The 23618-nt window shown below is 36.5% G+C and overlaps 1 protein-coding gene across 2 annotated transcripts in view; it reads right to left on the reverse strand.

Moving 5' to 3' along the window:
• Positions 1-2759: 2759 nt before the first annotated feature.
• BMPR1A (bone morphogenetic protein receptor type 1A) overlaps positions 2760-23618 on the reverse strand; it is a 129386-nt gene continuing 108527 nt past the window's right edge. For both annotated transcript variants that reach the window (XM_074374343.1, XM_074374342.1), the window contains exons 8-13: positions 16220-16364; positions 11941-12133; positions 9682-9979; positions 7863-8038; positions 6731-6861; positions 2760-6643 (exon numbers count right to left, since the gene is read on the reverse strand). In XM_074374343.1, the coding sequence (XP_074230444.1) occupies positions 6518-6643; positions 6731-6861; positions 7863-8038; positions 9682-9979; positions 11941-12133; positions 16220-16364 (1069 nt within the window). In that variant the 3' untranslated portion in view covers positions 2760-6517. The remainder of the gene's footprint in view (positions 6644-6730; positions 6862-7862; positions 8039-9681; positions 9980-11940; positions 12134-16219; positions 16365-23618) is intronic.

Genomic DNA, 23618 nt, shown 5'->3' on the forward strand with positions numbered 1-23618 from the left:
AGCTCCCAGATCTAAGGAAAGATGAAAAGGACCCAGTTAGGACTAAGTAACAGATGAATGTATCTAGACTTGGTAAGTTTAAACTTCAAAACATCAGAAACAAATTCTATGCTTCTTTTAAAAAAAATTTTTTTGGGGGGTAATTAGGTTAATTTATTTATTACTTTTGGTGGAGGTACTGGGGATTGAACCTGGGACCTCATGCATGCTAGGCACGCACTCTATCTCTGAGCTATACCGTCCCCCCAAATTCTACACTTCTTGAATGAAAAAATAAGTTAAACCAGAAAGGAGTGACTTAGACATGTATTGGACTTTTTACTGGCCACAGGGCGCTGGAAGAGCAGGCAGCGGTACCTTCAGAGTTGGATTCGATCGCCACCCAAACTGCTAGCCAAGTATGAAGGCAGAATCAAATGGTGACAATTGCTTTTAGTGTTCCATTGAAATGCCTCCCCTTAGTGTTGGTCTTTTTTTGCCACAGCCTTTCAATTCTTTGTTTCTTCAACACTCATTTGGACTTCTGTAACACAGGAGAGTAACAGAGAACAGGGCAACAGATGTTTCATCAAACTGATTTTAAAGTTGCTTTCAAAAATGGCTCCCCCTTAAAAAAAAAAAATAAAAAAACCCAAACTCTTTTTAATTCCTCTAGCTTAGAAATACTTTCAATGCAAAAATTTCACACTGACTTTTAAACAGCAGTAACATTTTAGATTCCCTGTATAGAATGTGGGATCTGGGTAGTGAGGTGGGTATAGGGGCCTCCGGAATCACCCTGAATTTCATTCTGAGCACACGTGGAGCACTGAGAGGGAAAGTAACCGGACAAAGACCAAGAAGATGAAGTTCAGAGGAGAAACAGGCAGGCCACGCATATTGCATCTAAAAGAGAGGAACAACTCCTACCTCAAAAGATAATTATGCACTAACCTTTCAGCCCTGGTCTCTGCTTCTGTCTGAAATATTCCTTCACGCACCTCTGCACTTCAACTTCGTTTCCTCCTCCCGATTCTCAGTTTCAGGGTGACCTGCCCATTTGCTCTTACCCTGAGCTCAAGGGTATAACTCCCGGTGATTTGTAACAGTGCCACTGCCATTAGGTAGCCTCTGCCTGTGCTCCTGGCTAGCCGTCCGCAGTGGACCACGTCCACTTAGTCAAGGCTGCACTGCTCCAAGGCTGCAACAAGGCTTTCTTGTAGGAATATGCATCTGACTTAAGCATGCAGTGCCAGAAACGGTCCACGCACTAGCAACAGGCACATCAGTATTTCTCTGAGTGAGTGAAGACTTGATGACTGAATCAGCATCTGCTTGAAATTACCAACAAGGATCAGACTATTCCGGAAGAACATTTAACGTCTACTCTAGAAACCTTGGAGTCACTCTTTCAACTAATCAGTGAGAGCAACATTATGCAAGGGAGGAAAAATGGATATATTTATCCAGTTTGGGGGCCAGTCTTCTATAGATGGAAAAAGAGCCAGGGAGCACCTGAAAGGCCCAGGAAATTCGATTTTCTTCTTTATCAAGCTGTGTCAGAGTGCGTGCTATTGTCTCAAGAAACCACCGTATACTGACACTAAATGAGGATCCCGGTAAGGAATTTGTAATAGGCTATCTTCAAACATGCATTTTTTTCCCCCTGCCGGGGGGGTGGGGGCAGTTGGGGGAGACCTCACTAGTCCCAAATCTTTCATGAGGATTTAACACATTTAACTAGGAAAAGGCATCACGAGGCACACTTGAGTGACTTTACACTCAGCTGAAAGCAGCTCTGGGAGGTGGTGAGCGAGTGCAGGAGGGAAGACGGTACAGCCGCAGGAGGAGGGCTTCCTTAACTTCCCTGAAGTTTAAGCTTAAAAAAAAAAAGCATTTGCTGCAGCAAGAACACCTTAAGGCCGGATAAATGGATTCCATCACTTTAACTAAAAGAAGCTAGTTACACGCAAGAACCTGGCACCCTGTTAGCAGAAAAGAGGAGGAACCTGGGAGAAGCTACCTGGCCAGGCAGTGGCAGTGAGTGAGATGAGCGTCTCTTACACCGCTGCTAGGCGTGGAAGTGAGCAGCCCTTCTGGGCAGCAGCGTGGCCATTATTTATCAAGAACCTCAGATTTCTTTTTTTCACCTTAAAGAATCTTTTAAAAGTTCATATTCATTGGTTCCATTTTTAGGAATATAATTTAAGAAACTAAATATATTAAAATTTATGTACAAGGATGTTCAATACATTGGTTGTATTTCCCAAAACAATGGGAATAACCCAAATATTCAACAGGAAATTACAAAAATAAATTGTCCCACCAACTTAGTGGAATGCTATGTAGTCAATTTTTTTAAAAGTTACGTTGTCAGTGGATATATACCGACATACTATGATCTTAACATTGTAAAAAAATATGCAGCAGCAAAAAAGATCAAAAAGAAAATTCAAATGTTAACAGTGGTAACACCTGGCAATAGGATTTTAACTGATTTCGCTTACTTCTTTATTCTTTCCTGTTTTACATGTTTTTTCTTTTTTCTTTTTCAAAGGAAAAAAAACCCTTCACTATAACAGGTTTTTACCTTCTCTATACAAAGGGAAGAGTGTGTGGTCACCTACCCGCCCTGTGTCCCATAGTGGGTTTCTGGTAGCTGAAAGGCACGTCTCAGGGACACCTGTATGTATACTAACTTACCCGTTATAAAAATCTCATCAGACACGTGACTTCTGATACACAGTATAGTTCGAGTATCACAAAACACATCACTAAAGTATACTAAAATAAGGTTATTTACTTAAAAATGATACATTGGATGTAATCTATAGAACAAAGCAATTAATGGTAAACTTAATAAGGCACCTTTTAAACCAGATGCTGTACAAAATACATTTAGTGTGTTACATATCAAAGATGAGTCTATATTTTTGGTGTTTTACAATTGCATAATAAAACTGCCTGTTTTTAACCCTTCTTTCAATGTCTATGTACAACTTTCCTAATTAAGCTATAATGATACTTTGATTTTATACAATATATACTACATTTTAGTTTTTAAATGGGCAAGGACAACAGTCACTAAAAGGGCTTAAATAATTCCATTGAAAGCATGGTACAGAGCACAAGCTAAAATTACAATAATATATCTAATCCTTCGCAAAAGCAGTATTCACATACTTTCCTTATGGGACGATCATTACACGTAGCTTCATGTGCTGCTACCCTAGATTTAATTTGGCTTTTATGAACACGTCAGCTCTCTGCAGTTTTCACTGTGACTCTCATAACAGCACCGCGGCAAGAAGATGAACTGCTATATTGCTATTTTAACATCTGACCCACACAAAGAATAAATATTACCACTTTTAAACAGTACAAGAGCTGCAACAATCTTTTCTTAAAAAAAAAGAATTCATATTTCTGCAGTTGAAATTATTTTAGATATTTAGAAACATTTCAAAACATGTATGACAAGAAACATAGGTTAAGTTAATTTATAAAATCTTGCCTAAATTATTCAACATCAAATTTGATCTTGGGCCAACTTACAGATGCATGATTCTTTAAACATTGTATTGCATTTTGTTCTAAACAGAAACAAAGCACCTGGGGGAAGAAAGGTAATGAGTATTTTTTAGAGTGAATAAATAAAAAATCTGGTACATTCTAGGAAAATATAATTTTCAAAAACTATAGGTCACTTTCTAAGTTTAAAAACAGCTCTGAACACTGGAAAGGCAACAAAAATTTTGACTGAAATATCTTTTGTGAAAACATTTCCAGAAATTAGCCTCAAATTATGTATTTCAGAAACTTGTCTAGTAAGAAAGTACAGGAAAGGCTTAGAAATGACACACTGAAGCCAATCCCAGTGTGCCTTTAATTCTGGAGATGTTTACCAGGATAAAAGAGAATTCAGAAGAAGAATCTCCTTTGAGGGAGGATTAACTTTTGTTATATTCAAGTAGCTTTGGTTTTTAAGTTTTAGTTATTTAAAGGGATGACAGACAGAAGCCACACGTTTTTAAGATGCTAAGTTGTAAGTGGGACCAAATGGCTTCTAGAGTTTTACAAATTATCTATGGTCCAGTGTAATACTTCCTCTTCCTCTTTAAACATTTCACTTAGTGGATGAACCTAGAAATTTTAGAGTAAGAGTAACAGAAGGAGAGAAAAAAATTGGTTTCATGCAACTTCTTTTAGACTTTAGGATTTTGAAATGGCATCATTTGCTTTTTAAATAACATGTTATACATATAACATGTCTATGTTGTATTAGAAAATACGTTTATTTAACAAGTTTCTAAAGTGAGTTCTTGGTGTTACTTTTCATAGATCAATTTAATTTAAAAAAATCATTATAATGGTCTTGTATTTATATATTATCTGTAATTTTTTTGCTTCCACATAATATTTCAACATTTCTCAGAACAGTTTTGCCTTTCCTTACATTTTTCCTTTTTAAGGTAACAAATTATTTTAAAGATTTATAGTTTACCAAATGAAAAATCAAGGTTAACCTCAGACTAAGTAGATCAGAGCACATAAGTATTCTTAAATCACATGGCAATTTAAATTAAAATATCTTTATTTCTCAGTATAGAGATGGGGAAAACAAGCTCAAAGAGCAATTGCGATTTATAGAGTACTATTAATATATAAATTTACTTGTCTTGATGAATACTACAAACTTTGTTAGATGAAACTTATTAAACTTAGTCAAAACTGTTAAAGCAAGTTTCAGCTTTATGAAATTTGATGTACAGACAAATATGAGTTTCATCCTTAAATGTCAGTCAGATTTTTGATAATGGACGGATACATGCTCTGATTCCTACTCTTTGAAGTTTTTTTTTTACTATGCTGTCATATAATCACATTTATTTTATGTTATATTCAAAGAAAACTCTCACTTTATGCACCCATGAGTTGTTTGTTCAGGCTAAGACATTAATATTTAAAACGCATTACGAAGCATAGTAAGTTTAAGCAGATCAGAATTACTTCTTGGAAAAACAAGGCATCCATGAAACGTGGAGCACTGTGCCGAGTAAGAGCTGTGTGTACAGATGTAAGTACTGACCAGACAGTGAACTTCTTCGCCTGACTCTTCACTGTCTTCACAAACTTACGGAACAGGAATCATAAAACCAAAAATGTCAAATGATTTAAGTGTCTAAACAGTTGTTGATAAATTTATATTAACTCTGAAATAGAAATTTCTAATTGGAGGATCCTTTCTTAAAGGAAAACTGAGATGATGGTGTCTTAAAGTGTATACCTGAAGTTAAAGTCCTAGGTTTGATATACTACTTTGAATTAATTCTGAAAATTTACATGTAGTTCTATTTTACAACATTTTTTTCTCATGATCTTTTAATTTTTTTTCCCCTAAGGATGAGATGTGAGGTACACATGAGCTGGTTTCTACAGTATGAATGTATATACATATATAAAATATGGTTGTAAAGGAGCAGGTGTTTTGCAAGTAAAGCATATTACACACAAAATATAAATAACTTCCCTTTTAAAAGTTACTGAGAATAAAGAATACAGAACATGGTGACAGGCACTTACATTGCTATCAAATGCAGGAATTAGTATTCACTTCAAAAAGAAGCGTTTTCTTTAGAAGGGTCATGGCATTGGAAGTTCCAACTTTGGATGCTTTTCATGACAAAAATAATCATCACACCCTTCAAAAAAGTTTGTGGTGGGAGGAAAACAGTCCAAATTTACGTACACTTTAAACTTCTTTTGGCCTTTATATGGAACTTTAATGTTAAAAAATAAAGTTGGTGGAGAAGCTAGGTCACTTGCAAGGTAAATGGCTTTTACGTGATTGGCGAATCTTGGTCAGATAATGCATTTTTTAAAGCACAAAACCAACAGCCACCAACAGCTTCCTGTGCATTCATAAATTACTTTCTTCTAATTTCAAATGGCAGCAGAGGAATCCTGGTATGCATGTGTACACACACACACACACACTCTCACACACACACACACCCCCCGTTAGCAAGGCATGACAAACTATCATAAACTAAGCAGTATCCCAAACAGGTCATAATCCATAGGCTGTTTACAAAGGCAGAATACAAACAGATTAAATTTCCTCAGGTAGAAGGCAAAAGTGTGTATTTCTCCATCTCTGCTGAATTCATTTATCTTCTTAAGGCTTTCACAGAAAGCACCATTTTATGAACAGGTAATTCAGTACCCAGAGTTTGACTGGAGACTTATTAATCAGGACTGAAGTCTCGATGCAGTTCATAAAAACCCAATAATAAAAAAAAGGCATCAAAAACCACATTTAAAATAAAGCTGTCCATACATAAAGAATGAAGTGTTTAGAAGTTCCCAGCTTGTATTCTACAGAGTACTGAAAGGTTGAATATTAGCAGCCTGTGAAGGTGTAGTGAGGAAGGAATCTGAGAACCAGGTTAACATCCTTATTCTACTCTAGTTTCACCCGTTCCTTGGGCGAAAACAGTTCCTGCAGTCTGAATTTCTCCTCATGATTATGTATCTGTCAAATCTTTACATCCTGGGATTCAACCATCTTGGCGAGTGTCTTCTTGATTCTCAGAGCTGTAAGTCTGGAGGCTGGATTGTGGGCCCAGCATTCTGACATTAGCTTCAAAACTGCTCGTAGACACTGAAAAGTAAAGAGAACGTAGTGAACGGGGACATATCTTTGACGACACTCAGCAATCACTTTCTCAGGGGACTGAATTCCACTTACTTCATCACTGTTCCATCGATTAGACACAATTGGCCGCAAACGTTTGACACACACAACCTCACGCATGTCTTCATACGATGGATCATTGGGGACCATGTTATAATATGGCAGCTGGTACTCCTCTACTATCCCTGCAGTAAGTGAGAAAACACAGTGGGCACAGAAACGGTGGCTGGACAAAGTAATCCATTCAACACCTCCTACTGAACTAGGGAACTACAACTGATTCTTACATCAAGAAGAAAAAATTATAGACTTGATGATTCACTTTTAATGGCAAATATATGTTCTTTTTCTAATGTCTAATTATTTCCTCTACTCCCACCATACCTGTCCACACTGGACATACCGATAGTTCTTAAAATAAGCAAGGGGAACCACTCACCCTAAATTTTTTAATCTAATTATTTATGTACACAATTGTTTCTACTAGTCAACAAAGTTTCTATTTTTGGTTTGCTCTGTGGTAGAAAGACAACATGATATGCAAAAAAGAGCTAACATAACAGACCTGAGATTGCTATCCTTAAAAGGCCTGCTTGCAAGGCTGGCATTTGGCTGGTGTCTGGGAACCTGCCTGGTAAACAGATCCCTACACTCTTTTAAAACTTTCCCTAAATGATAAGGGCAGCCAATGTACCTAGACTTCCGTGCAAACAATATGGTTTATGCTGAACACCTGTTTTCTTTCTAGGAGTTTGGAATTTTGATACATGCTAGGCAGAGTTGCCTCATGATCAGCGTCCAAAAAAATCTTTGGATACTAAACCTCTGATGAACTTCCCTAGATGACAAAATTTCGTACTTATCACAATTCACTGCTGGAGGAATTAAGCATATCCCGTGCAACTTCACTGGGAGAGGACTTCTGGAAGCTTGTGCCCGATTTCCTTTGAACTTTCTGTCTCATGTGCCTTTTCCCTTGGTTGATTTTGATTTGTATCCTTCACTGTAAAACATCTTAGCTGTGGGGACAACTATATGCTGAGCCCTTCTAATGGAACTGCAGAACTGGGCAGTGGACTTGGGGATCCCTGACGTACATGACGTCTAAAGTATATAACTGGAGCTGTTATTTTTTTGAATGATGAGGACACAAACATAACCAGAAACATGCTACCTAAATGCCTACCTCCCGTGATACAACGACGGGCCATTTCCCAAATGATCAGGCCAAAGCTGTAGATGTCAGCCATTATGTAGGGCTGGAAATGGTTCTTGTTCAGGCTTTCATCCAGCACTTCTGGGGCCATGTAGCGTTTGGTGCCCACCCTAGTATTCAGAGGTACATCGACTTCATTTGTGTCACTGAAACAGAAGACAGATACTGTTCAGGGTGAGGGCCAAGAACAAAATCGTTTATCTTCTATTTTAGTTGCATTTTGTAGAAGTCAGGGTTTGTCTGTCTGTCTGTCTCTCTAAATATATAACTAAATGAATTAAAAATCTAACTATCTAATATGTCCACATTCCCGTATCAGAACTCTTTGGGGCCAGATATATTTTGAAATTCAGTATCTTTCAGATTAAAAAAAATTAACATACTCTTTAAATATATACTCCATATTATATAACATCCCCAACAGGGTCTGGAGCAGTACTCTTAATCAAAATCGTTACTATGTCTGCAATAAAAACTAAGCATGAATAGACATGGATAAATAAAGACAGTAAATACCTCGTATCAGTTCAGATCAAATGGCATCTTTTTTAGGCACAAAACGGAATATAAATATATGCTATATATACACAATATATTATACTGACTATAAAAGAAGTGGTAGATAATTATATCCCAAAGTAAGCAAATGTGAAATAAGCTGAGAGGAATCATTTGCTTTTATCATTCTCATGTGATCCTTTGTGACTCAGGATTACATTTTTTTCTTTCTGGGTCCAACCAACTTAGTTCTATTTTAAGTAATGTTTATATAATCATACTGACAATTAGTAATACATGTTAATTGTTTTTTCCATTTATGGAGTAATTTTAGAGTTGGAAGACATGAATGATTTGTTTTTAGGCTCCCAGTTCTAGCAAGTTCTGGAGACTACTCTGAAGCAGAGATTAATATAATGTATTGTATATTTTCTTAAGTAGCACCTGATGAATATTTGGGCCAATAAACACTCCACTTATAAAAAACACAGTATTAGGACACTGTAATAATGAGGAGAGATTAAAATTTTTTATGTTTGGTTTATTACAGACTAGTACTTTTATTTTATGGCCTGAAATGAATTCTGGAATGTGAGATGGCTGCTGTATTCCAGAGTTACAATATTAAAACAATTTAAATGGCTTCGTAAAAAATCTTATATTCTCATTGTTTAAAAATACTGACAATACCCAGTAATGGGGGAGAAACGGCATACTTACGCCTTGTTTATGGGAGTGTAAACTGGCGCACGCTTTCTAAGGGGATAACATACAATACACCATAATTTAATATGCACATATTCTTTGTCTAGCTAGCCCCTTCTCTAGGACTCCATCATGAAGAAATACTTGTACAAGTACTCAGGGATATTATATATGGATAAAATAAAATATTCATTAAAGCATTTTTTAAATAATGGAGATAAACTGGAGGCAACTTTAAAGCCCATCAGTTGGGTCATAGACAGAATAAATACAGTACATCTATAAAATGTCAAACTTTGCACAACACTGTTAAAAAGAATGAAGTAGATCTATATAAACTGAAATAGAAGGATGTGTAAGACAATAAAAAGTAGGAAATCAAGAATTATGCAGAGTAGAATGTAATTTTTATAAAAAACAAAAAACACAACAACAAAACACTAAGATAAACCCCCCCCCAACTATTTATTTGTATTACTACAGAAGCACAAATACATGTTTGGAATTCCACTGTCCTCAATACAAACAGGTAAATATCTTTAGGATATTAAAATAATTTCAAAATAACAGGCAAAGAACCACTCACCTGTTGAATTTAACAGCAAGGCCCAGGTCAGCAATACAGCAACTTCCATTTTTCTTGATGAGGATGTTTTTGCTCTTTAGGTCTCGATGAGCAATTGCAGGCTTTCCTTGAGTGCCATAAATTTCTGTGTGCAGATGGCACAGACCACAGGCAGCCGAATAAGCCAGCTTGAGCAGGGCTCTGGTGTCTAGTGTAGCACATTTCAGGAAATCGTAGAGAGATCCGTTTTCATGGTAATCAGTAATCAAATAGAGCTGAGTCCAGGAGCCTGTACCTTTAATATCTGCTGCTATAAAACCTGCTCAATTAATGAGTTAAAAAAATTAGTTACCAGAGGTGGTTAGGAAGAATAATGAATGCTCATTCAGGACACTGAGAATAATTTAGGTATCATGTACAGATAATAAAAATTTATCTGACAAAACCTCTTGGAAATGTTACAAAAATGTGCCATTTACACATATAACTCTACACTTCTGTAATTAATTTAAAATAATGATAATCATAAAAACGATAATAATATGACTAAATAAAGATCACGTATCATGCAATCACCTGGGGGAATGTTATTAACCTACATGAATCTCTAAGCATGAAGAACTTACAGAGAAGGGATGTGGAAAAGGCTCTCCATTTCAAACTGAGGAGCGGACACATTAAAACAATAAAGTTAAACGTATTCAACCAAGAGTTTGCTTCTAACTAAGCCAACTCCCATCTGCCCATCAACGCCTCATCACATCAGCCTTTTCAGTCTGGCTCACTGACAGGTAGGTTCCCAAACCTGCCTCCTTTCCTTCTCCCTTCTCCTCCCTCCCCTCAGAAAAAGGTCAGTGAGAACTTGGCTGAGTAATGTCCACACCCCAACCGCACTTCATGTCCACCTGGCACCTACAAATGTGACCTTATTTGGAAATAGGGTCTTTGTAGATACAGTCAATTTCAGATGCGAGCACTCTAGATTAGAGTAGGCCCTGATTCAATGACTGGTATCCTTACAGGAAGAAGGAAACCTGGACACAGACACATAGGAAAGAAGGCCATGTGACTACAAAGACAGAGATGGGAGTGTTATCTCCAAGCCAAGGAATGCCAAAGAGAGCTGGCAGTCACCAGAAGCTAGGGAGGAAGAGGCAAGGAAGGGGCCTCCCCTAGAGCCTTCAGAGAACATGGCCCTGCTGACACCTTAATTTTAAACTTCTGCCTCCATAACTTTGAGAGAATTACGTTGCTACTGTTTTAAGCTACCGGTTTGTGGTCATCATTATCATAGCCCTAGGGAACTAATACAATTAGTATAGGAAACTATACTCTTCGCAATGTGTTATGCACTCTCTAAATTAAAGGGCAGGGAAATCGTAGCCGAAAAGAAGGGGAAGACAGATAAGTTTTGCACCCTACTGATCAGATCAGATCTAGGTTATTTTGCTACTGTGCAAGAGGGGATTGGGGGAGAGACCTACTAAGCACAAGATATAAATGAAACTACATCTTATGGGGGAGGGGATGATTTAGCTTGCAGTAGGCAAAAGGTACATATAGTTCAAGTTACCCTAGAATATCGCTTAAATTACCTCTAAAAGACTCGAGTTTTGTTACTCTCTGAGTTAAGTCCACTAAACTACGTTACTTCCAAGTGGAAACGCACTGCTGTTTCCTCAATTGGGTAGTAAATACAGACATACCTATACAGTAAATACAGACACGCCACAAGTCTACGAGCTGTTTTTCAAACAGCATCTGCTCACTTCATGTCTCTGTGTCACGTTTTAGCAATTCTCACAATACTTCAAATTTTTTCATTATTATTATATTTGTTACAGTGATCTGTGATCAGTGATCTCTGATGTTACTATTGTAACTGGCTTGCCATTTTTTAGCAATAATATATTTTTAAATTAAGGTGTGCAAATTTTTTTTTTAGGTACAATGCTAATGTACACTTAATAGATGACAGTACAGCATAAACATAACTTTTATATTTAGTGGGAAACCAAATATTTGTGTAACTTGCTGTACTGGGATACGTGCTTTATTGCAGTGGTCTGGATCCCAACCCCGAAACATCTCCGAGGTCTGCTTGTAAAGTGGTTGGTTGCCATTCAGGACTGGGTCGTATTTAAACTGTGTATTCCACTGGGTTTCCTTTAGCCAAGTGCACATTCACGTATGTTTTCAAAGCCCACGTGCAAGGCTTCCATCTGCATCCCACTAACCCTGTCGGAATATGGCACTGATCAAAGTCAAACATGTACCCACCGAGTATGTTTTCATGGCGCATTAGCACGGTTTGATAGATCTCCGTTTCTCGAAACCAGCTAGCTTCTTCAGTGGTAAAAAACACTTTGACTGCCACTTTCTCACCACGCCATTTACCCATCCACACTTCTCCGTATCGGCCTTTACCAACTTGCCGAACCATCTGAATCTGTTTGGCAATAGTTCGCTGAACCTTTATAGAAAAAAGTAAAATGAAAAGAATGTATTAAGATTGAGAAAGTGGTCTATAGGCCATCCATCAAAAAGGATGATATATACAACCAGCCAACTCCACTATTAAAATGTAAACAGTTAGCCTTCTGTATCCCTGAGTTCTGCATCCTCAGATACAGAGGGCTGACTGTAAGGGACTTGAGCATCTGTAGATTTTCTTATCTCCAGGGGGTCCTGGAACTAATCTCCCCAGGTAGATTCTGAGGGAGGAGTATAATGTATTCAAAAGAAGATGACTGGAAAAACTGGACAGCTGCATGTAAATCAATGAAGTTAGAACATCCCTCAGGGACACCATACACAAAAATAAACTCAAAATGGCTTAAAGACTTAAATATAAGACATGACACTATAAACCGCCTAGAAGAAAACACAGGCAAAACATTTCTGACATAAATCTTAGCAATGTTCTCCTAGGACAGTCTACTCAGGCAAAAGAAATACAAGCAAAAATAAACAAATGGGACCTAATTAAACATATAAGCTTTTGCACAGCAAAGGAAACCATAAGCAAAATAAAACAACAACCTATTGAAAAAGTATTTGCAGAAGATGAAACATGTACAATGTATTCTAAAACTACAAAGTAACAGGTTAGTCAACGTGAGAGACTATTTGCAAAAATGGTCAAGTCTCCTCCCAGTACACATACCCTTAGGTAGACTTCCCCACAGACTCTGGGCTTGGCTACATGACTAGCTTTGGGCAACAGAACAATAGCAAATGTAATGCAAGTGAAGACTTGTAAAGTCTGTGCACTGGGGCCTGCCCTTTTTTCTCCCTTTCTTCTGTGCTGGGGAACCTTGTAACTAGTAAGCGGTATCATATGAGCTGCTAGCCATGTACATAAACTATACCATCTAGCTCTAGCTGAGCAACTCCAGGAAAAGAAATGCCCAGAAGACCCACAGGATCATGACAAATAATAAATGTTTGTTGCTTCAAGCCACTAAGCTTTGGGGTGGTTTATCATGTAGCAAAATCTAAATGATAGTTAAAAATCTTCAACTCAGTCTGTAAAACCCTACATGATCTGGCCCCTGCCAACTCTCCAGCCTGCTCACTGACTCTAATCACCCATCCTCACTCCTTGTTTACCGTATTTCAATTTTTAGAACTCATTCAAGTTCATTCCTGTCTCGGTCTTTTTTGCATGTGCAGCTCCCTTTATCTAAGAGTCTTGTTTCTTTGTTAAACACCTTCATAGCACACTTATTCTTCTCAGTTGCTGCACTTAACGCCATTATAATTTTATTACTACTTATATACATATTTGTTTGCATTCCACCCCCCACTACTCACATAATACAGATACTTATTTAGGACAATACCTGAAGTACAGTTAAGTGCTTTCATTAATATGTGTTGAAATGAAGATGCATGTAAATTGCTATCTTTCATTTTCAGAAGCATAAGCAGCCACTCTAAATTAAAAACAACACTAGGATCCAGGCTGGAAATGTAGTTAAAATGGGCTAGATTTTATGCATATTTAAATTGATTTACTTGATGTATATTTACCACTTATTATAAAATCCTTTTCTGATTTTTTTTAGAAAGTCAGGATTATTAAGGTCCAATTTACATATAATATTCACTCTTTTGAGAACTGCATTTTGACAAATGTGTAGTCATGTAATCACCAACACAACAATTAAGATAGAGAACACTTATTTCTATCACCTAAAATAGCTCCATTTGTCTCCTTAAATTCAACCCCCTCCCTACCCACCTTTAGTCCTTGGCATCACTGACCTCTCTTCTGTTCCTACAGTTTTGAGTATCACACAAATGGAAACATACAATACACCGTCTCTGTGGCTATGCTAGCCTCTTCCACTCAGCATAAAATGCTCTCAAACCATCTGTGCTGCTGCTGCATGTGTCAGTAGTTCATTCCCTTTTACTGACAAGCAGGACTCTCTATGAATGCACCACAATTTGTTTATCCATTTACCAACTAATGGACTTTTGGGTTGTTTACAATTTATGTTTATTATGAATAAAGCTGCTATGAACATTCATATTCAGATCTTTGTATGGACATGTCTGCACATATACATACTAAGCAGAAGGACTGCTTCACTGTATAAAAAGTATATGCTTAACTTTTCAGTCTACTGTTAACCTGTTTCCCAATGTCCAATGTATGAGATTTCCAGCTGATCTACATTCTTTCCCACACTTAACATACTAGTGAATGTGTAACAGCATCTCATGAGTTTAATTTGCATTTCCTTGATGATGATGATGAGCATCTTTTCATGTGCTTATTTGCCATTCTTATATCTCCTGACAAAATGTCTGCTCAAGTCTTTTGTCCGTTAAAAAAAACTGGGTGTCTGTCTCATTACTGACTTGTAAAAAAAATCCTTTATATATTCTGCAACACAAATTCTTTATCAGATCTTTTTTGCCAGTTTATGACTTTTTTTTTCATTTTCTTAACAGCATTTCCTGAATAGAAAAAGTTTTAAATTTTGAAAAAGACCAATTACCATCTTTTAAAATGACTTGACTTTTGTGTCCTAAGAAGTCTTTGCTCAACCCAAGGTCACAATAATCTTCTAAAACATTTTCTTTTAAAGGTTTTATACTTCAACTTTCACACTTAGGTCTATGACGCATTTCAAGGTAATTCTGTACACGGAGTGAGGTAAGGGTCAATATCTATTTTTTCGGCACCATTTCTTGAACACACTGTCTTTTCCCCACTCAATTACTCTGGCATTTAAAACAATTGATCATGGGTGTGTGTGTCCATTTCTAGACTCCATTTTGTTCCACTGATGTACGTATTTATCCTTATGCCAGGACCACACAGTGTTGACTACTGTAACTTCACAGTAGGTTCAGAAATCAGGTAGTGAATCCTCTTTATTCTCCTTTTTCAAGATAGTTTTGGCTCTTCTAGATTCCTTGTATTTCCAAATAATCATTAGAATAATGAGCTCATCAATTTCTAAAAAAGTTTGCTGATTTTGATTTGGCTATAACCAAAACTATAAATCCATTTGGGATAACTAAAATATTAATCCTGAGTCTTCTGATTCACAAGCAGGATATACATCTCCATTAATTAAGGGTTTTGTTAATTTCTTTTGGCAATTTTTTTAAGTGCACTGGCCTTACATAAATTTTGTTAAGCTTATTCCAAAATATTTCATGTTTCTGATGCTATTTTAAATGATACTGCTTTAAATATTTTAATCCGTAATCGTCTGTGGCCAGTGTACATAAATTCAATGACTTTTATACAATAACTTTATATTCTACAGCCCTGATAAACTTACTAGTTGTTGTAGCTTTGTGTTACCATCCTTGAGATTTTCTATGTAGACAATCTTGTCGTCCACATATGAAGACAATTTTACTTTTACTTTTCCAGTTCAACTACAGAATTACTTGATTCAATGAATTTTAAAATTAGAGATCAATGTATTTACTTTAGACAAATTCAACTAAACTATTAAAATCTGTCTGGATATCTGGTGCTTGTTATAAGGGTCCCCTTGACCCCTAAGTCTGAATATTTTGATACATATAACCCTCTTAGAATTATTTACAACTCCTTTTATAATTATTTTTATGAATTACGTTTTGGTAATATTGTATTACACTGAAGGAAGTATCCTCTCTATGACGATCTGTGGGAGAAAGTTCCCTCTGATTTCAGAATCTGAAATGGTTATACTGTCCCCAGTCAGTTTAACCTTACAGACGCAAGCAGTTTCATACCTGACTCGTCTTCAGGGCAGCTGTTAAAACTGGGGAGCTGGCTCTAGCACTTACACAGCACTTCACGGTCACATTTTCTCTCCTAACCTTGCTTGTGGCTCTACCTTAACTGCCTATTCTATTTTTCTTATTTTGTATTTCTTATTTTAACTAATTTCATCTTGCGTTACTGCAACCATCTTTCTAAATAAAAAGAAAAAAAATGTATCAAGTAATGTCCCCTGATCTGTATCATGCGGTTTACCATCACTTGAGGACACGTTCTGTATCAATCAACCATTCACGGTGATATGACATTTTAGCTTACCAATAAGGGTAGTCCAGATCCACTACCAGAACTTTGTGACTGGTCAATAAGGTCTTTTAATGACTCTCCAACTGGAATAAATGCTTCATCCTGTTCTAAATCGCGATTATAACGACGTCTGCTTGAGATACTCTTGCAATAATGTCTTTTAAAAAAGCAGAAAATAATCTACATTAGAATTCTGAAACTGCAAAATTCTAAGGTAAGAAAGATCTTGAGGTTATTGACACTATCATCCCTCCTTCAAATGGGATGATTATCCAAATTAGTCTTATCATAGGGTAATGTATCATCTGGTAAAATAACGTCCAGAGATGGAGTTTATGAGGTAGAGTGCTATATACTATCTTAAAATGGAAAGACATCTACGTTATGTTGGCAGCTGAAAAAAAAAAAAAGATTAAAAAACAGCATGGATAGTGTGATCCTAGCTATAAAAATTTTTAATTGCATGTGTCTATACTTGTCTAAAAGGATCAGAAAGGTTATACAGAAAGTTGTACATAACAGTAATTGCTGGGGATATAGGAATATCAACTTTCTATTTTATATACATTTTTTCATTTGAATTTATAAGTATGTAGTTTTGTATTAAAATGAACAATATATTTCCATTTATAAAAAGCAAAAAATTAGTTTATGGAAAAGAAACTCAAAAAGTCCTCTTAATTTATTCTGATATTCTTGAAGGCTTCTCTTCTTAAAATTTCAAATTACGAAAATATTTCAAACATACAAGTAGATTAATTTAAATGGCACCCATGTATAAACCGTTTAAATTTAATAAATATTAACATTATGCTATGTTTATTTTAGATTTTAATTAACACTAAAAATATTTGAAGCTGCAGTCATTTCCCTGATAATTTCACTTCCCTCCTTTACTCTTAGGAGACAAGCACTATCCTAAAGGTGGTTACAGCCTTCCTGTCTATGTATTTATACTTTCACCATAAATGTCTTTATTCATAAATAATATCGTTTCCCTGGATATAAATTTATATAAATGGCATATGTTGTATTATTACTTTACACCTTGCTTTAAAAAAAAACTCCTTATGTTTTACATACTTACCTGCGTTAATACGTTGAAAAAACAACAGCTCATTTTTATTGATGTTGAGTGTGTCAGGTATTGTTCTGTGACCTACTTCATCTTTATAAAACTCCTAAAAGGTAAATACTATTGTTTCTATTTTACAAAAGAGGAAACCCTGGCCCACAGGCTCATCATTTGTCCCCAGTCAGATGGCTGGCTAAGTGGTGAAGCTGTGACCAAACCCACAGGCTGAGGTCTGGAATCCCTGTTCTCGGCCACTGCTATTCTGTCAAGGAAATGATTTAAATGGTCCCTAGTGTTCCTGTTACGGATTTGCTACAACTTACTCTGACAGCCATATTTTAGTTATTTCCAAAAGTTTGTTAATACAGTGTTGTAAAAAACATTTCTATGCCTCTCTTGTGCACATATATAAGAATTTCTTGAACATATACATACTTTCAATGTTCATTTATCATCAAAATTACTCACCAAAGTGGAATAATTTGTACTTCTACCAAAAGTGTAATATCACAATTTACATTTCCCTACATTCTAATCCATAATTGGAACTGTCATATTTTTAGACTTTTGCCAAACTTATGGGTATGAAATAGTGACTTGTTTTCAATTTTTTTCCTATTTACTAGGAATTGTATTTTTTCACCATTTTTTTTTTCCTATGAACTGCTTATTCATACTTTTTGCACACTATTTAACTGGGGTGTTTCACCTTTTTTCTTATTGATTCACAATACTTCTTTATATAATGTGGATACTAAATCTTTGATAATTATGTTACAGAAGTCTTCCCTCAGTCTGTCACTGTTATACTCTATTTATGGTGTTTTATGCCAGCTTTTAATCAATCTTTTTTCCCTTTTGACATATACTTCTGTGTCTTGTTTAAGGCAAACCTTCCCAACTCTAATGTTATAAACACATTTTAAACGTTTTAAAATTTGATTCTCTCATTTAGTCCTTTAATCCATTTGGAATTTATATAATGAATGGTAATTAGAGAATATATCAAATTAGATTTGTTTTTACATAGATAGTCCAATATACTTAACCATTTTTGTAATTTTATTTTTAAAACTTCATAGGGGTAATTGACTCAAATGGTTTAAATCCAAAAGGCACAAAAGGGTATACAGTGAAAAATCTTCCTCCTGCCCCTATCCCTTAGTGATCCAGTTCATTTCCCTAGAAGGAACTTGGAACTGGAGTTGTTTCTGGTTTCTGGGATAATCTTCTGGAGACCATTAATATATACTCAAACAAAACATACACTCATTGGTGTTCATCTCCCCTGCCCTTTTACCTCCCAGAAATGGTAGTAAACCATACATTGTGTTCTGCATCTTGCTTTTTCACTTAGCAATATACACCCGGGGGATTACTCCACAGCAGTACGTAAGAGCCTCCTTTTCCTTTAATGGTTATACAGTATTCCATTGCATGGTGTTAGCCATTCCTTTACTGGTAGCATTTAGATTGTTTCTGGTCTTATTTCATACAAGGCTGAAATAAAAACATTTTCTGGCACATTTATAGTACAAATTACTAGACGTTAGAACTGAACTTGGAATTTTGAACTGGAAAGTTATACCAGTCAGTTACAATCCCCCCAGCACTTTATGAGCGCCCATTTTCCCCACCACTTTCATCCACACCCTGGTGCCCTAACACCATTAGGACTTCGTTTTTAATTTCACCAAGTTCTATATTCATCTATTTTTAGGTTATATAGTTCTTCAGGCTTAGTAATACAACAGCGGCTCTCATTTCATCTCTCCTCTTCTCACCCATTTTGTACATCTTAGAATGAAATATTCTCCACTTTTCTAAGCTGATTTGTTCAATGTTTACCTTATTACTTCTAAATAACGTGCTTATATTGACATTTTCAGTTTTTCAGTCTTAGGCTTTAACTACTGATTTCACACTGTGGAAGATGAGGAATTAACTCATCATTTAACATCCCTGCCCCTTCCCCAAACAGAAATACTTCCATCTTCACATCCTCCCAGTATAGCTACAGCATACTATTTGCTTACATCAATATTCACTGTTTGCATTTTTATGACTATGTAAACTATCCACACATGGATCTCACTGTTTCTTGCAAATCCTCTCACCTGCAGGTCACAGGCAGATCCATTACTTCTGGGAAAAGAGTAGAAGCAGATCCCTCTGCCTCTGGGGGGTGAGTAGGCAACACTTCCCTTACCCCCACCAGGCAAGACCCACTAATGCCGAGGAAGGGATGAAACTGAGAAAACCTCAATTTTAAGATCTAACAACGCAAATGCCTACCTAAGGTCAACAGACATCCCGTCCCCCCACTTCCCACTTCCCACTCATCGTGAGTAACATGAAACAGCAACCTCTGGGGCAGAGCAAAAGCACGGAGACACTCTGCTGTGGGGCAGGCACGCAGTGAAAGCTTGAGGTTAGCAGAAGCAGAGAAAAGCCCTTCCGCACCCAAACCCCACTCTAAGCACACTGTAACTTCAGTCCTTCACACCAAATGAATTTGAAACCTGTAATGCTCTGAAGACACAGACCAAACCCTAAACAGAGCCCAAGCCCAATTTAACTCCTGACTGACCCACTCCCCCACACTATCAGCCTAAGAGAAGAGGCACGCCCATTTTCAGGTGAGTATATATATTTTTTATCCTAGTCTGTTATTCTAAATATGATGTACAGCATTCAATCAAAAGTTATGAGGCATGTGAAAAGGCAAGGAAAAATAATCTACTGTCACGAGGCAAGGCAATCACTGGAACCTGCCTCAGAGAAGTCTCCTGTGTTGGAACTGTCAGACAGGTACTTTGAAAAATGTAAAACAATGTCAGAGACAAAGAATTCCTTTGACAGGCCCAAGTACACTGGACACAGCTGAGGGAAAAAGACTAGTAAACTTGAAAATAGGTGAGTATTACAACTAAAAAAGAAAGAGAAAGAAGAAAGAGAAAAATACAGTGAAGAATATAAGAGCTGTGAAACAGTAACAAATAACCTAAAATACGTGAATTAGAGTCTCAAAAGGAGAAGAGAGATAAACAGAAAATTTCTGAACAAACGGTAGACAATAATTTTGCAAAAATAGTGAAAAACATCAAAATACAGATTCAGTAGGCTCAGTGAACCCACCCCATGGGAGTAAGTACCCCATCTTTTCTAGAAACACACATATCCTAAATGTATTATAGTCAAATTGTTTAAAACCAAAGATAAAGGGGGAAAATCTTAAAAAAAAAAAAACTTTAATTTTTTTTGTTATTTTGGGGTGGGGTGGGGTGGTAATTGGATTTATTATTTTAGTTTTAGTAGAGGTACTGGGGACTGAACCATGCTAAGTATGTGCTCTACAACTTGAGCTATAACCTCCCTCTAAGGGAAAATCTTACAGGAAGCCATGAAAAAAAAACTACATACAGCATATCAAGATAAGAACTATGAAAGAAATCATGTAAGTCAGAAAACAGTGAAGTGACATCTCTGAGGAAAAGATGTCAACCTAGAATTCTACATCCAGTGAAAACGCCCTTGGAAAATGAAGGCAAAAGAGTTTTCAAACAAGCTGAGAGGAAGGACGGCTAGTGGACGTACACTGCAAGGAATTAAGTTACAGGAAGTTCTTCAGGCAGGAGGATTACATCAAATAAAAACCTGGACTTAAACAAATAAATGAAGAGTGCTGATTCATGACTTAAAAAAATGAATATAAAAGATTTTTTTTCTTTTTAATCATCTTAAAGCTGACTGGCAGCTCCTTTCTTTGAGTGTACAATGTTTATTATTTTTATTAAATGAGACATTACTTTGTAATATTTTTTGCTATAATTACTTTAATTTAAAAAATCATCCATTTTTAATGTTTAACTGCTGTGGGACCAAGAGTCCTCTAATGGTAGGCAGAATGATGGGCTGATTATAAAGCCAGAAATGAACTTTATATCTGATAAATTAATCTGTGATACTGCTTCCCAAGCAGACATTCTGGGCCAAGGGGAGGTTGGTGAACATCAACAAAATTCAGTGGGGATCCATGCACCAAGCATGGGGGACACACTGATTCACCATGTTTATCCTTAATAATTAAACAGAAAAGTGGTAATTTATCAGCTGGTCATCATCAGTATTAATGGACAGGTAATCTCTGCTTATCATTGAGATTTCTGCCCATTGGGAAAAACAAACTTTAGGCAAATGATTATAAATAAACAAATGATAGCAAACAAACAAAAAATGTACAGTAAAAGTAATACATGTTTTGGTGGTGGATCATGAGATCTAACCAGGTTTTTAAGGGTCAAAGAAATTACTTACAAAAGAGGATAGAAATTCCACATCAGAGGAAAGTACAAGGAACTGGCAGAACAGTACAGAAATAACAGCTCATCCAGAATGAAGGGAGGTAATGATTAGAGATGAGGTTTTAGAGAAGGTATTAATTTTGAGGGTCACATTATCATGAATGTCAATTAGATTCAAGAAGAATAAATTTGCAAATTTATCTAGACTGGAAGAAAACATCAGAAAAAAAGTGAAACAAAATATTAACGAGATACATAAAAGAGACTAACCTTAATATGTGGAAAAATATACCCCTCTGTAACATTAATCTTACCTCTTTATGGCCTGCTATAGATAGCAATTTGTGTTTTGTTAAAGTTGAGCTAAATGTGAATGAATACCCTATATTACTAACCTTGTAAATCTGATCAATGATGGGTCTTCAAGGACAGGATGGTTTTACTGGGCAATTCTACAAAACATGCAAAGAATTTATACTGATCCTTCTTAAACTCTTCCAAAAGACTGAAGAGGAAGGAACATTCCCAAACTCATTCTACGAAGCCACCATCACCCTGATACCAAAACCAGACAAGGACACTACCAAAAAGAAAATTATAAGCCAATATTGTTGATGAACACAGATGTAAAAATTCTCAACAAAATATTAGCAAACAGAATCCAACAACACATAAAAAAGATCATACACCATGATCAAGCTGGATTCATCCCAGGGACACAAGGATGGTTCAACATATGCAAATCAATCAATGTGATACACTGCATCAACAACGAAAGGAGAAAAATCACATGATCATCTCAACAGATGCAGAAAAAACATCTGATAAAATTCAATACCCATTTATGATAAAAACTCTCTACCCAAGTGGGCATAGAGGGAACATATCTCAACACAATAAAAGCTATTTATGACAAACCCACAGCTAACATAATACTCAATCGTGAAAAGTTGAAAGCCTTCCCTCTAAAATCTGGAAGAAGACAAGGATGCCCACCCTCACCATTTCTATTCAACATAGTATCGGAAGTCCTAGCCATAGCAATTAGACAAGATGAAGAAATAAAAGGGATTCAAATTGGAGGAGAAAAGGTAAAACTATCATGTCATGTGGATGACATGATACTATATACAGAAAACCCTAAAAGCTCCACACAGAAACTACTAGAGCTGATAAAAGAATTCAGCAAGGTAGCAGGAAACAACACTTCCAGCCTTCCGTTAGAGAGATGATGGAAAGTCACGTGATTACTCAGAATAGGAGTAGGGATCCCAACATCTGTGGTACTTGGCTTCCAAAGTGGCCCACAAAGTTTCTCACCTCCTGGTATGCCTGTCCTTGTTTAATTCCCTTCTATAAAGCACTAGGGCTGAACTGTGTGACCAACAGAATATGGCAGAAGTGATGGTGTGACTTCTGAGTCTAGATCATAAACAGCATTGCAGCTTCCACCTTGGTCTCCTGGATCACTCACTCTGGGGGTAAACCCAGGCTTCATGCTGGGAGAACACTCAAGCAGCTCTGTGGAGAGGCTCACATCAGAAGAACTAAGTTCTCCTGCCAACATGCGAGCCTCAGAAGTGAGCTGTCTTAGAAGGGGGTCTACCAGCTACAGTCAAACGTTCAGGTATAAGTACGTATAGCCTCTGCTGACATCTGACTGCATGTCATGAAAGATCCTGAGCCACCCAGTCAAGTCACCCCTGAATTCCTGGCCCATAGAAACAGTGAGAGATAATAATGGCTGTTTCAAGCCACTAAGTTTGGAAGTGATTTCTTAATGCAGTATTGCATAACTAATATAGCATCTGACTTTCTAAAAATACTTTCAAGCAATCCTCCTGGCTTTACAGTCACCCTCAACTTTACTTCCAGAGGTAACTGGTACTGTTAATTCTTGAGCTTCTCAGGAAATTTTATAGTACAAATTGGGTGATTTTTGTTTTAATTTCTAGCCTTGGGATTCAGATTTTTTAGGTCTGCAAAGTCCCTACTCATTCATAAACTTTATAGATTCTAAAGCTTTTTTTCT

This window comes from Camelus bactrianus, chromosome 11, assembly GCF_048773025.1.
Source record: "Camelus bactrianus isolate YW-2024 breed Bactrian camel chromosome 11, ASM4877302v1, whole genome shotgun sequence".
In the NCBI taxonomy this organism is placed as follows: domain Eukaryota; kingdom Metazoa; phylum Chordata; class Mammalia; order Artiodactyla; family Camelidae; genus Camelus; species Camelus bactrianus.